The sequence below is a fragment of the Portunus trituberculatus genome, chromosome 38 (genome assembly GCF_017591435.1).
Source record: "Portunus trituberculatus isolate SZX2019 chromosome 38, ASM1759143v1, whole genome shotgun sequence".
Taxonomy (NCBI): Eukaryota; Metazoa; Arthropoda; class Malacostraca; order Decapoda; family Portunidae; genus Portunus; species Portunus trituberculatus.
This window is the reverse complement of record NC_059292.1, coordinates 2257501-2272500: the sequence shown is the minus strand read 5'-3', so window position 1 is coordinate 2272500 and position 15000 is coordinate 2257501. Positions and strand designations below refer to the sequence as shown.

The 15000-nt window shown below is 35.1% G+C and overlaps 3 protein-coding genes across 5 annotated transcripts in view; all 3 read left to right on the top strand.

Annotated features, from left to right (window-relative positions):
- Positions 1-1165: 1165 nt before the first annotated feature.
- On the top strand, positions 1166-5635 carry LOC123514787 (DNA oxidative demethylase ALKBH2-like). Of its 2 annotated transcripts, XM_045272953.1 has the most exons (6): positions 1166-1182; positions 1509-1588; positions 2239-2583; positions 3185-3327; positions 3577-3734; positions 3907-5635. In XM_045272953.1, exons 3-6 carry the CDS (start codon positions 2239-2241, stop codon positions 4077-4079), a joined length of 819 nt encoding a protein of 272 aa, XP_045128888.1. In that variant the 5' UTR covers positions 1166-1182; positions 1509-1588; the 3' UTR covers positions 4080-5635. The 2 variants fall into 2 exon arrangements, with proteins under 2 accessions (XP_045128888.1, XP_045128889.1); XM_045272954.1 differs by lacking the exons at positions 1166-1182; positions 1509-1588 and adding an exon at positions 1595-1742.
- Positions 5636-5832: 197 nt separating this feature from the next.
- On the top strand, positions 5833-11201 carry LOC123514786 (60S ribosomal protein L3-like). Its single transcript, XM_045272952.1, has 8 exons — positions 5833-5977; positions 8100-8292; positions 8621-8789; positions 9348-9483; positions 9817-10003; positions 10173-10375; positions 10664-10819; positions 11026-11201. The coding sequence occupies exons 1-8, from the start codon at positions 5900-5902 to the stop codon at positions 11185-11187; spliced, it is 1284 nt and encodes a 427-aa protein (XP_045128887.1). The 5' UTR covers positions 5833-5899; the 3' UTR covers positions 11188-11201.
- A 2826-nt stretch (positions 11202-14027) lies between these two features.
- LOC123514867 (phosphorylated adapter RNA export protein-like) overlaps positions 14028-15000 on the top strand; it is a 16694-nt gene continuing 15721 nt past the window's right edge. For both annotated transcript variants that reach the window (XM_045273128.1, XM_045273127.1), the window contains exon 1: positions 14028-14183. In XM_045273128.1, coding sequence (XP_045129063.1) covers positions 14130-14183 — 54 coding nt within the window. In that variant the 5' untranslated portion in view covers positions 14028-14129. The remainder of the gene's footprint in view (positions 14184-15000) is intronic.

Below are 15000 nucleotides of genomic sequence, written 5' to 3'. Positions count from 1 at the left end.
TATCACTATTTTCATGGTAACTGCTCTACTGATCTTGTTAACATGCATGCCTCCCCTCCTCCTGCGGCTTCGCTGCACAAGGATTTCTTCTTCTCATCCATATTCTGTCCAACTCTCTAATACAAGAGCTAACCAGTAGCTACTCTCAGTTATTCATACCTTTCTCTGGTAAACTCCTTACCTGCTTCTGTATTTCCATTTTCCTACGACTTGACATCTCTTTAAGAGGGAGGCTTCAAGATATTTGTCTTAAACTTTCGGCTAATTCTTCATTATTATTTTAGGGAGCTTGCATTCAAGTGCGCCTTTTTTTTTTTTTTTTATGTACTTGGCAAGTTTACTTTTTGTGTGTATATATATATATATATATATATATATATATATATATATATATATATATATATATATATATATATATATATATATATATAGAGAGAGAGAGAGAGAGAGAGAGAGAGAGAGAGAGAGAGAGAGAGAGTAATAATAAAATGAAAGCATACACGAAACACACAAAAAAAAGTCCACTTGACGAGGAATGCAGAAAACGTGACAGGTGATTAATCGTGCGGTCTGGTTCAGTTACCTACCAAATAAGAATGATTATAAATTAGTGTACATTCTCTCCATCTTGTACTGCTTACCTTTCGCCAAAAACGTCATAGGCTTATCGATGAAGAACACGAGGGGATACAATACTACGCCCACGTCGCCCTAGAGTGACTACCTTGCTGCATGGCACCTTTCTTGAATAATATGATTTGATGTAGATGCCTTTTCTTATCGCATCTCTGTAATTTTACGAAAGACATTTATCCTTCAAATTTTGGATGACCTTTTGACTTTATTTTGGGGTTGCTGCGCACCTCACTGCTTATACATATTTTCGCTCTTTTCCTTGGTCAGCGCTCCTATTTCATTATTAAGGAAAAAAGTTAAAGCATCAGCAAAACGAGATGGAGAAAAAAAAAAACAGGTCAGGTACAATTTAGAAAGACATACGCAGTAAAAAAAAAAAAAAAAAAAAAAAAGAGGAATAAAGAAATACGTTAAGGAGGTGCGAACCAAGGTAAAATTGTCATTACCTTGGTGCCAACATTGACAGATATGCGAAACATTCGCCGTCCGCGCGTCATGTGTAGATAAGAAATTAGAATGTGGATGGAGCATATACGTACAGTACAGGTACTACCTATATATAGGTATCCATGAAGGGCTTTCTTGGCAACTTTTATCTCATTCTAAGCTGTGTTCATAATGATTGCTTTATTATAAATAGAAATTTACTATGAAAATGCATATTTATTGACAATATTATTCAATATCAACTACAGCAGCACAACAAAATATTTACAGTACGACCTGCAGTATGATTAATTGCGTAATTTCCAAAAGTTCACAGAATTTGGTATCTAATCTTATGCTTCGATTTTATCCTCCTTCCAGAATTATTACGCTGTCTCTGCCATATCGATTATATTGTGTCTTGGTTTTTCTATTTTCTATTTCAGAAAGTCGCGGCTCGTGGGCGGAGGTTTCTTTTCATAATGACGTAACATGTCAACATGAGCACGGTGGGAGGACAAGACTCGTGAGTAGCAGGCAATAAGTAGCTTGTATTCAAAGTGCAAGGGCTAAGCAATTTAGAGGATTGAATATGATTATAAAGGTGTCTTGAAGAGCGCGAAAACAGAGGCCTACTGAAAAGACATAATTAAGGAAGGGACTTTATAATTTGAGAAAAGGTATTATTGCGAATCTTGTTTCTATCTATAGTTACACCTCATTGCGTCTGGTGTACAGAAGGCAGAGATTCCACCAGCCATCAGGCCATGTCATACTGAACTATGCTATTTGCAGTTTATCCTAATTTGTTATAAATCCATATGCATGTCGATAATTCTTTAGTATTTTATCATGTCCTGCTACTGTTTTTTTTTTTTTTTCCTGTAGACTTGTAGACTTACATCTTTTTCTTTTTTAACCATTGTGATTATTTTATTACTTTCTAAAAGTTGTAGTTATGCATAATTGTTGCCTCTTAATGATTAATTCATGAGAAGCAAAAAAATTATAAATATATCCATAATTTATCTTTTGTGTTTGATATTATTATGTTAATCTCAGCATCAACATTGATTATTATTCTCTAGAGTCATGATTGCCTATACTAACTATTATATTTTGCAAGTTATGTTACATATATTATGGTAACAATTAATGAAATAAACATTTTACCAGATGATGGGAAAGTGGCCTTCTGCCATGGAAAACCCAGTAAAGAGGAGGAAGCTCTCAGATAAAGCATTCCATCCAGAAGAGGAAAATTGGAATGGAGCACCTGAGTCTAAGCCAACACCTACATCACCACACTGTCTGAGGATGCTGCTGTCCCAAGTACAAAGTGGTGACTTGCAATGGAAGAAGATCAAAAGAGATAACCTTGATCTAGATTATACGGTTTTGTTTTCTAAGGCAGTAGCAAGTTCATTGCTGCAGGCTCTGGAGGAGCAGGTGGAATACTTGACAGGGGACCTGGCCAGAGTGAGGGTGTTTGGCAAGTGGCACAACCTGCCAAGGAAACAGGTATAACCGATCATTTATCATTTTATACAATATTTGGTGGTTCTCGTATAGATACTGTAGTGGAACCAGACTAACTCTGCACTTGTTCCTGTCCCACTTGTTGCACTTGTCATGTACACGGTCAACAGGCAAATGAACACATCTCTTTCACTCATACTGTCATCCTTTGCCTTAATAATTTCCAAATTGCAAGTTGTTATAGATGACTGCATGTTTTTTTTTTTATGTTTTTTATTACATATTATGTTTATTCACACAAAAATGTATGTTATAATGGAGCTCATCACAATATTCATTCATCTGAAATCCTAGTCATAGATTATCCAACAATGTGCTGTACTGTAAAATTAACATTGTGATAATGATATGTATATGAAATTGATCTTTTTTTTATGATTTGCATTATATTAAGCTGTATTCCAAAATTAATTAAGTAAGTTTCTGTTTTGGAAGCAAATTTCATTATATATTTACCTAGAATTTACATTATTACTTGTACTTATACATTTTTAGTAATAATAAACCTTGACATTCATTGAAATTCCTCATAGAGAATTGCAGTAGTATGCTGGATTATACATGAAATGTACTACATTTGCAGGCAACATATGGTGACACTGGACTGACTTACACATACAGTGGAGTCCAGACCCCAGCCCGTCCCTGGCTTCCACCACTGCAGCACATACGAGACTTGCTTGCCAGAGTCACTGGTCATCACTATAACTTTGTGCTCATCAATAGGTTTGTGACCTTTCTGATCACACAATCTTTTTTTTTTTCTCATTTGTCTATGTTTCACAGACAAATGAGAATTGAGACCTTACCTGAAACTTTGATAGATTTTGGTCACAGGAATTGTCAGGTATTGAAATTATAAATATAATTAGCAGAAATCCATTCTATTCATATTTTTTCTCATTTAAGTTAATGAAAATTCAGTAATATTTTACACTATGAACCATGAATATTACCAATCTCTCCCCATTCCAGGTATAAAGATGGGAGTGATAAGATGGGAGAACACAAAGATGATGAAAGAGAATTGGATGCAAATACCCCCATTGCCTCTCTGAGTCTTGGACAAGAGAGAAACTTCTACTTCCGACATCAAGATTCAAGACCACCCAAAAAGTTGAACATTGAGAAAGGTAAATGTTTTATGTTAAAACTATTATTCTATTAGTTCTCAGTAAATGAAACTTGAACTTAATGATTAAGATAGGAAAATCTTCTGAAGTCTTATGTAGATTTAAGTTGTTTGTAGATGTAACATCTTAAGAACCAAGTGATTTTATTTACAGTACTTGACTTTCTTTTCAGTACAAATGCAGCTTCAACATGGAAGTCTTTTATTGATGAATTCTCCTACCAACAACTTCTGGTACCATGCGCTTCCTCCACGTAAGGCTTGCCAAGGAGTTAGAGTTAATCTCACATTTAGGAAGATTGTAGCCAGTCATTCTAATAAAAAGGTTATCAAACCTTCTCCTTAACACAAATAGACAAGCAAATACACTACATTTTTCAATGATAATATAGATATTTTCTATTTATAACATTGTTAAGAATTATGATAACCTCATTTTATTTTTGCCTCATTTCTAAAATAGTGTTACTTTTATTCTCTTCTCATGTCATAATGCAGAGATACTGAGGTATACTAGTGTTCTTGAACCAGGTGTAGAGGTGGTCATTTGGATTATTTTCTCTTTCCATAGAAACACGGTGTTCAGAAACTTAGGGAATGAGATTGTGAGCTAAAGCTGAGGTGGTCATCAGACACCTTATGGTCTAGGCTTGCTTTTTCTAGTTTTGGATTGCTTCTTCTAGTTTTGAATCCCAATGACATCCATCTGAATGATGATGTCCCATTGTTTTGAAATGGGGAATGTATAGTTTTTCATAGTCATGATCATTGTATTTACCAACATCATTTGAACTTTTACAGGATTGAATTAATAAGCTCATTGTGTTCTGTTTTTATTTTCACTGATGCCATTCTTTGGCAATGCATTTCATTGATCATTTGTCATATTTTAGAATACATATTTAATCTAGTATTCTTTGGTATCAAGCAGAGTAAGACAAAATGATACAGGACAAAGAAGTAGACACAATACTAAACTTACTTAAGCATATGATAAAGAAATAGATTAGAAGAATTATGGAGTAGGAGAATATGAAAAGATGTAAGTAAACCTGTAAATTTTATCCTACAGAATAGTGGTGTGGTAGAAGTGAGGCTGAGAAATCAATAGAAAAAAAAAAAAAAAAAAATCTTAGAAATTGTAACATTTAATGAATGATATATGCTCTTGTATAAATTTCACTTGCTCACTACTGATTTACCCATCTCCTTTGACTTTTTTTCCTCTATTTACCTGTTATTTGTAAGAGTTGTATCGGTATTGTATTTTCTAAAATGTGATTGAACAAGCTCATTTATTTGTTTATTACCAGGTGTATAAGTGTGTTATTTATTTTTGGTTTGTTCATTCTTTCATTGAACAGTATTTTGTGGATCTAAAAGAAATCTTGAAAAAGCAATGTGAATTCAAATGTACTACATATACAGTATCTAATTTTCTAGAATTCAATCATGTCTCCTTTACTTCTGTCCTTAGGTTTGGCTAAACTGAGTTTCTTAAAGTTTCCTTAATTGTTAAGGTATTTTAAACCTGGCACCAGTTTTATTCTTTGTATGCTTTCATATAACTCATATTTTAGTGTATTATATTTGAAATGCATATTGAAAGAGGATGTGTAGGTATAGGTTTTGCATGTGAGAGGGAAGCATCATTCTTCCTCCTCTGCTTATTTGTGTGATCATGGAGTATTAAGGGATATAGCATCTGAGTCTCTTGTTTTTTAAGGACATTATGATGGTTCTCAATTTGTTATTGGCTGCACTGCTTTTTGGCATTACCATGCATCTATTTCAATGATTTTATGAACTTTTACCAGTCTTTCATCCAGTGTTGATATTAGTGGAAAGAGAGACTATATGAAAACAAATATCATTTCACTAATAATGTCATTGTTACACTCTCTCTCTCTCTCTCTCTCTCTCTCTCTCTCTCTCTCTCTCTCTCTCTCTCTCTCTCTCTCTCTCTCTCTCTCTCTCTTGTATAAGCATTAATGAACTTTTGTATAAAACAAGCTGCGTTCATTTACAGTCCTATTATAAAGAGATACAGCATCACAATGGTTTTACGTAATAACCGATTAACTAAATTTTTTATTGATTTATTTTTTGGTAAATTGTGCTTTCAACCAAAATTCAAATACCGCGCCATGAGGAGATGTGGCAGCTATGTGCGCGTCGTCACTGCAGTATATAAATAGGCGCGCAGTGCGGCCATTCTTTCCTTCCCTTCAACGAGACGACATGGTGAGTGTCAATCTCCGCTCCTCCGAAGTTTATTCCGTTGTAGTGTTATTTAGGTGTTAATCTGTATCCTACATTGTCGTTATTCACTGAGGTGTATCAGTGCACAACAGTGTTATGTTATGTATTGATTTAGTGGTCCTGTGTGGCCCAAAGGAACGAGTGAAGTGTGCCACATGGACTGCCGTCCGCCCTCACCTCTTCCTACTGTGACTACCAAGTTCCTTATTTGGTTATCAATCCTCTAATTCCTTCACATGGGTCTCTTCATATGTGCTCCTTCGTCGTATATTCGACATTATTTTGTGTAAGAATTTATATAGACCATGTAGTCCCAGCAGCGGGAAATAAAATAACCGGTGTGAACTAGGGAAGGCAGGCAGGCAGGCCGCGTGGGCAAAACTGGCATGGGTAGTGGTAGGGTGAATGTGTGGCCACGATTTATTCTTGGTCGCTTGAATGTTTGATACAATGAGGTTATGTTAGCACAGCTACCCCTCTTACTTAATCCAGCACAGTATCAACTATCTTATCCCTGGCCACGTTTCTGCCCCTCAATTCCGTATGTTACTAGAAGTTGCTTTGCTTCAATTTTATCTAATACACACTTGAATTTAAGGTGCTAGCTTTCTCGGGGACAGTGCTAAAGTCATTATGCCAACACGTGGCCATCACGTGTGCGTGGATGTTCACCATTCTTTTCTTACATTATTTTAGGACCAATGTCTTAATATATACGTCCCGCCCCCTCATATATTCCCGGCTCCCCCTTAACCGCTCCTCCACCCAGGTGATATGGTGTCACGTATTAAGCCACGCTGTTGGTCAGCAAGAAAAATAGATAAATGGAGGATATGGGAACAACATACAAACTTAAACACGCGTGCCCACATGGCACTTCCCTAATATCTCTATTTATCTATTCGCTATCCATTATTTTTCCTACGTATATTGTTTTATGAAAAAAAGAAGTAAAGAATGACACCTTTCTAATCATTGAAATAACCATGCAAGGTGATAGTACATGTCTGATGGTTTTCATGTGGGGATGGCTTTTGTAAGGTTAGGTTAGGGCCAACCCTCCCGGGTAGCAGGTCATGATGTTAGGTTAGGATAGTGGCACTGTCCCCGAGAAACCTTCCCGTGCGCTCGCCTCGATTCCCTGCTCCCACTTCGCAGCTCCTCCACCCAGCTGGACTCACATATATGAAACCACGCTATTGATCAGAGAGGGAGAGAGAATATGATAACGAATAAGGAGAGAATATGATAACGAATAAGGAGAGAAAATGATAACAACTAAGGAGAGAGAATATGAAAACGAATCAGGAGAGGGAATATGATAACGAATAAGGAGAGAGGGAATATGATAACGAATAAGGAGAGAGAATATGAAAACGAATAAGGGAGAGAGAATATTGTAACGAAAAAGGCAGCGTTTCTCAACCTTTTTACCCTTGCGTAACCCTTAAAATACATGACATGTCTCAAGGAACCCCTGCGCAAAAACAATTATAAGCCATATATTACTTATTTTGTGACGTCAAATCACCTGGGTGGAGGAGCTGCGAAGGGGGAGCCGGGAATCGAGGCGAGCGCGCAGGACGGTTTCTCGCGGACAGTGCCAGGATAATTTTAGCAAAAATATTTCATGAATTATTTCCCAAAATTTTCCTTAAAAAACGGTCGTCTTAGGCCTTAGATTTCTTGGATCTCCATATTTCACCTCTTGGCTCTTCCCACCTAAAGGTCCACATTCGGGGCTTATAGGGGGTGGAATGGAGGAAAAGGGGGATATTATCTCATTCCCTTGTTAACCAATAATGTGGCCATGTATGTGACGTCAAATCAGCTGAGTGAAAGTTTCTAAGGAGGGGCTGGGAAACAAGGAGAGCAGGAGGGATGTCTATATTAGTACCTTACCCACCTACTCCTTATGTGGAGGGAGGGGTGTTGAGTATTAGCAGATGTTTAGGTTGCCCTTCTTGTGATCTTTTATGCTTTATATTGCTTCGTAGGTCCTAGTTTCCTCCGGTGTTCTAGTCTTGGTCCTTCCGCAGCAGGGAACAATTATTCTTGCACTCTCATAGGACCTTGGGATTTTTAAATTATGATTTATTTGCAGTCTCACCGCAAGTTTAGCGCCCCTCGCCATGGGTCTATGGCCTTCTACCCCAAGAAGCGGTCGAGCCGCCACCGCCCCAAGGTGAAGGCTTTCCCTAAGGATGACCGCACCAAGCCTATCCATTTGACTGCCTTTTTGGGCTACAAGGCTGGCATGACTCATGTTGTGCGTGTAGCAGACAAGCCAGGGTCAAGTAAGTTTTTCATGTGCGTGTGTGTGTGATGTGATGTGACATATCTTGTTATTTGTGATGTCAAGAGGGAGCTGGCCCTGGCCGGCAAACTCTGGAGCGACTGTGGAGGCTGACTGTCAGTGCAGCTAGCCGTGTCGTGCATCATAGAGCAACCATGTCCCCTGGGGCAACCTGGGTGAGGGCGGGAAGGTGTATATTCCATAACCCTCTGGAGTCCCTAGTGGGCCAAGACCAGGGGTAAAACCATACACTTTACATTTCATGAATTAGTGTGGAATTAGTATTGTGCACCATTTCTTGTGTGTAAGATTACGTTATTCCTTTTCAGAAATTAACCGCAAGGAGGTTGTAGAGGGAGTGACCATCCTTGAGACACCTCCTATGGTCTGTGTTGGTGTGGTGGGATACATTAACACTCCAAGGGGCATGCGTGCCTTCAAGACTGTTTGGGCTGAACATCTTTCTGAGGAGTGTAAGAGGCGCTTCTACAAGAACTGGTTAGTAATAGGAACTGTTAATGGAAGCATATTTTGATGTCAGGAGGGAGCTGGCCCCGGCTGGCAAACTCTGGAGCGACTGTGGAGGCTGACCATCAGTGCAGCTAGCCATGTCGTGCATCATAGAGCAACCATGTCCCCTGGGGCAACCCGGGTGAGGGCGGGGCAATGTATATTCCAGAACTCTTTGGAGCTCCTAGTGGGCTGAGACCAAGGGTAAAGCCATACATTGTACAATCCATTTCACTCTGACGATATTGTGAAGATTTATCTAGTTCAATTTAATATAGGAAAAAAAATATATTTGCAGTCTGCTACTCCTCTGGCAGGCTTACTTTGCCATGAGTCTTGGACTGTTATTGCTTCTGCATCCTCAAGGTTTGTCACTATGTGATGACCTTAATAACACATTAAATCATCAGCCTGAGAAACCTTTGAGGAGCAGAGCACCCATGGAGTATTTGCTAGTTGTTGCTAGCAGTGCTTCGTGAGTGTGATGGGTCTCTTCCTCCAAGCTCTGTGCTTGTGACAGAGGCCCTCACACATTTCTTTCCTCAGGCACAAGTCTAAGAAGAAGGCCTTCACCAATGCTACCCAGAAGTGGCAAGACCAAGTGGGCAAGAAAGTCATTGAGAAGGATCTTGCCAAGATGAAAAAGTATTGCAGTGCTGTTCGCATCATTGCCCACACTCAGGTAGCATTGTGGACCATCACAATATATTTGTATAGATGCTTTTATAATATAATGAACAAAATAGTTGTGATGCAATATTGTCCAGTTATCAAACTTCATCTAGGATTGAGTTTTTATTGGGTACTAGTATGAGGTTACTATGAAATTAGTTTGAGGGGTAGTCAAAAACCTGATACAATTATGAAAACTTTGAATAGTTATGGAAGCATATAATACTCACAGATAGTCAACAACCCTGATACTGGGTAGGAAAAACAATCATTGAAGAAGATGCATGTCTTTTAAATTGAACTTAAAGTGAGATTGTCCTTCATAATTTACTTAAATTTGCAGATCAAGATTTTGAAGAAGAGGCAGAAAAAGGCCCACATAATGGAAATTCAGCTGAATGGTGGAACCATTGCTGACAAGATCGATTGGGCCGTTTCCCACTTTGAAAAGCAGATTCCTGTGGAAAATGTCTTTGGTCAAGACGAGATGGTGGATGTTATTGGTGTTACAAAGGGAAAGGGAGTCAAGGGTAAGCTACCAATTATTTTTTTCATTTATGTTATTTCAAAGCATGATGATTAACAGTATGTAATCAGATATCCAATGCTGATATTAATGTTGCCTTCCTTCTGAAGATTCTACATATGTTTTATTTCAGAGATATTATGTATTTGTTTTTAAGCATAGCAATCACACAGGTGTGACTTCTCGATGGCATACCAAGAAACTGCCCCGCAAGACTCACAAGGGTCTGCGCAAGGTTGCTTGTATTGGTGCCTGGCATCCTAGCCGTGTCCAGTTTACGGTTGCCAGGGCTGGTCAGAAGGGCTACCATCACCGTACTGAGATGAACAAGAAGATCTACCGCATTGGAAAGGGTGTCCATACCAAGGATGGAAAGGTACTACTAAATAGTTTTGATATTGTTTCTCATACAGTTGACTTTTCCTTCCACATTGCAAGTGGAAAATCCAGAAATCTTGAGAATAAACAAGTAAGCTACCATGTACTTTAGATCTAATCAATGTGCATCAAAGTATTGCTTCCATTTATTTATTTATTGATTTATTTTATTTTTTTTTTCTTATCCAATTCTTATTTTGAAAACTGAACATGGTCTTGATTTTATATAATTGGATTAAAATTGTAAAAAAAAGAGGTTTGGTTTAAAAATTTTCCCTTGTTTCAGGTGGTGAAGAATAATGCTTCCACTGAGTATGACTTTACTGAGAAGACTATCACCCCAATGGGTGGCTTCCCACACTATGGTGAGGTTAACCAGGACTTTGTCATGATCAAGGGATGTTGTGCTGGACCCAAGAAGAGGGTAGTCTGCCTCAGGAAGGTTAGTGTTAGACATGTACTTGGAACTTTGTTTTGAAATTTACTTAATTGATGAAATACAAGAGAGCATAATGTTTGTTTGAAAAAGAATGATATTGAATGATAGGACTGAGAAACTCGTGAATGATATTTATTTCATTATCGTGTATCACCTTCTAAACTTTTTTTTTTTTTTTTTTTTTTTTTTTTTTTTTTTTTTTTCTGCAGTCCCTACTGGTCCAGACAAAGCGTGTTGCCCTGGAGAAGATTGACCTGCACTTCATTGATACCAGCAGCAAGATGGGTCATGGTCGCTTCCAGACCAGTGCTGAGAAGTCTGCCTTCATGGGTCCCCTCAAGAAGGACAAAAAGAAGTTGCTCCAGCAATAAACTACTGTTGGATACTTTTTTCTATAATTAACCTCAAAGTTCACTAGTATTTAAAAACTTTTTTTTTATATAATTAACCTTGAAGTTCATTAGTATTTAAAACGATTTTAGATTAGCTTCATTAAATCAAGGTTGCAGTCATTTACAACAAACACTGATCTGGTTACCTGGAAAACCATGGAAGTAACTGGCAAGCTGCTGCTTTTTAAATGACCAAGTTTACCTTCTTAACCCACACCATATTTAAAAGGGATCGTTCCATCCTGTTCTGGATTTACTTGTAAAGGCGTTAACTGGCAAAAAATGCTTGACTAAAGGTACTACTTCAAGCTTAACATGACTAGTTATGGTAAAACATTGGTAAAGGAAATGCAAGTTTACCAGTGCTTGAAATAATGTGAAAACGAGTAACCAGGTACGGTAGAAATGAAAGGTTCAGTCACTGAAAAGATCTGATTACTGGAGAATCGGCATCAAACTTAAAATTAACCTTCCTGACCGATTGTTTATTTCAGTTCTCCAGGCCCGAGTCTGGTGATAGGATTTAGTCCCTTTAAAACAATATAAGTGCGGATGTTACAAACATGCTTGCATACACTAGCACATTAAGACCCCTTACGTGCTTGATTAAAAGTACTATCGGCAAGACGAGAGGAATGTGAGTGGTTCATCCGGGCCCCATACACTGGACAGCTACGAGAGGGTATAGTGGGCGTCAAGGCATCGATCATATGCTACACAGGACTTTATTTAGTAGATAGGCCAGACATGCGCAGATCTTGCAAACACGAGTTTTACGTAAAGAAATCGAAAGAATCTAATCTTGTGGAATATTTTTGAAGTAGCTGCACGTGGCGTCTGCTTTGGTTTAGAATGCATACATACTCTTAAGAATTATCGTTACTATACAAAATTGACAGAAACATCTTCCCTTGTTTTCTACTTTTTTTACATTGTGCATTCAGAATCGTTAACTTATTACATCACCATTATAATCTACTTATATATATATATATATATATATATATATATATATATATATATATATATATATATATATATATATATATATATATATATATATATATATATATATATATATATATATATATATATATATATATATATATATATATATATATATATATATATATATATATATATATATATATATATATATATATATATATATATATATATATATATATATATATATATATATATATATATATATATATATATATATATATATATATATATATATATATATATATATATATATATATATATATATATATATATATATATATATATATATATATATATATATATATATATATATATATATATATATATATATATATATATATATATATATATATATATATATATATATATATATATATATATATATATATATATATATATATATATATATATATATATATATATATATATATATATATATATATATATATATATATATATATATATATATATATATATATATATATATATATATATATATATATATATATATATATATATATATATATATATATATATATATATATATATATATATATATATATATATATATATATATATATATATATATATATATATATATATATATATATATATATATATATATATATATATATATATATATATATATATATATATATATATATATATATATATATATATATATATATATATATATATATATATATATATATATATATATATATATATATATATATATATATATATATATATATATATATATATATATATATATATATATATATATATATATATATATATATATATATATATATATATATATATATATATATATATATATATATATATATATATATATATATATATATATATATATATATATATATATATATATATATATATATATATATATATATATATATAATTTTTTTTTTTTTAACAAATAAGCGGCCAATATGTTCTATATTTTCATCATGTGTCATACTCATACCAAGGAATCTTTAATCCCTTGAGTACCATGACGCATTTCTATATTCATTCTGTTTACTATTTGGTGATTTTATGCAGCTTCAGAAACTCATGTCGGGGATGAAAATGGTGAAGATTTTGGCCAATACTCTTCTGATTTCCATACACCCTTCCTTATGGCAATAATGGTCTAATCATACATAAATCTCATGGTAAAAATGTGTTCCAATATTGAAGTGGGTTAAATGCCATATATCACATTTTGACGGTAGGGAGTGGGGTGACTTATAAATTATTACATGGACGTTTCATAAGTAGTTTAGACAAATCTTACATTTACCAAACAAACAACCTCTTCGTCTCGCTAACCATATCATCTTCAAGTCCTCTTTCTTTCCTACAGTCATTGTTTTAATTGGTTCTCTGTTTAATATCAGCGTTTAATATTTTTTTTCTCCACCCTCCGTCTATGCTTTACGAATTCCAAACCAACAAAATCCTTCCTAGTTTTCTCTATACTTCTTACATTCCAGCTCACGTACAGTACATTACTCTTTCATTGTATTTTACTCTACACAGTATTAAATTCCTATATATATTTGAAAATGCCGCTGTATCAACCGCGTGTTCCTACTTAAGATCAAGAGTGTTACATGAAACGTATATGGCAAAAAATACGCAGCATAGACACTCATACGTATCAATGGGAAAATCATATACATGTTAATAAAAAAAACAAACGTACCTAATTAATGAGAGGGAAGTGCACAATATTAACTTGATTAGAAATGGAGAAAAAAAAAAGATAAAGTAAATAAATGAAATAGGAGTGTTGCGCAAGTCAGTGTTTACTTGTTATAGTTTACCTCGGAGATTGTGTGTGTGAGTGTGTGTGTATGTGTGTGTGTGTGACTAGTGGCTAGTCGCTGAAGTGTGGAGAAACTATGGAGGAACGAGAAGAAGGCGAGATATCAGATGGGAATGAGGACAGTTTTGGGGTGAGTGGTTAAAGGTTAGATTGGGGTGGTGTAAGATGGATATTTACGTTCCTTGCTGTAGTTAATCTCTCCTTCATTATTTCTCCTCTTACCTTGTATATTATTTGCCCGTCGCGTTTCCCCTAGTGTGCATTTGTGTTTTCTCTCCTTTTCATCATATCCTTGTTATATTCTTCAATCCCCCTTGCGTCTCTTTCTCTGCTTTTCCTGTCTACTTGTCATTATTAATTTTCTCTTGATGCTTCTGTTATTTTTTGTTTACGAGCAACCTCTTCTGTCCAGACTTCTTACACCATCTTTATTCGCTAGTTTGGTACAGGACATTTTGTATGGTAATGAACTTTTCGCGATATTTCATTTTATTGTTATTGTTATTATTATTTTTTTTTCATACCTACTCCAGCTCAGACATCCGACAGGCTGGATGAAGGTTAGCAAGCTTGTGGTCCTATGTTTAGTGCGTCCTTTCTTTATTTGTTTCGTTAGGTCATGTTTCACCAAAAAAAATATTGCTCTACAGCGCCTTCGAGACTTTAAGTAAGAAATATAGCTTACCTACCTATGTATACTGTAGATATTTTCATTAGTGAAATATGTTGGATTAAAATACTTAACACAAGTTCACAGTCTGTTATTGTAATAACATTGTATGTTATATAGTTAAGCATAATTCTATATAATAACACATTTCTATGAAAATTCATTACAATGACAGTACCAACGTAAAAAATAAGACTTACAACAATACTGCTTCACAAATCCCTCACCTTTCCCAAGGGAATCAGCAGCCATCAGTTGAGGGTAGGCTGTAACAAAT

Bases quoted from the DNA above. Each gene is read 5' to 3' on its own strand.
- LOC123514787 (XM_045272953.1), top strand. From the start codon at position 2,239: ATGATGGGAAAGTGGCCTTCTGCCATGGAAAACCCAGTAAAGAGGAGG. The intron at 3,328-3,576 runs GTTTGTGACCTT...TCCCCATTCCAG, and splicing joins AACTTTGTGCTCATCAATAG to GTATAAAGATGGGAGTGATA. The intron at 3,735-3,906 runs GTAAATGTTTTA...CTTTCTTTTCAG, and splicing joins AAAGTTGAACATTGAGAAAG to TACAAATGCAGCTTCAACAT.
- LOC123514786 (XM_045272952.1), top strand. From the start codon at position 5,900: ATGTGCGCGTCGTCACTGCAGTATATAAATAGGCGCGCAGTGCGGCCA. The intron at 8,293-8,620 runs GTAAGTTTTTCA...ATTCCTTTTCAG, and splicing joins AGCAGACAAGCCAGGGTCAA to AAATTAACCGCAAGGAGGTT. The intron at 10,004-10,172 runs GTAAGCTACCAA...GCAATCACACAG, and splicing joins AAAGGGAAAGGGAGTCAAGG to GTGTGACTTCTCGATGGCAT.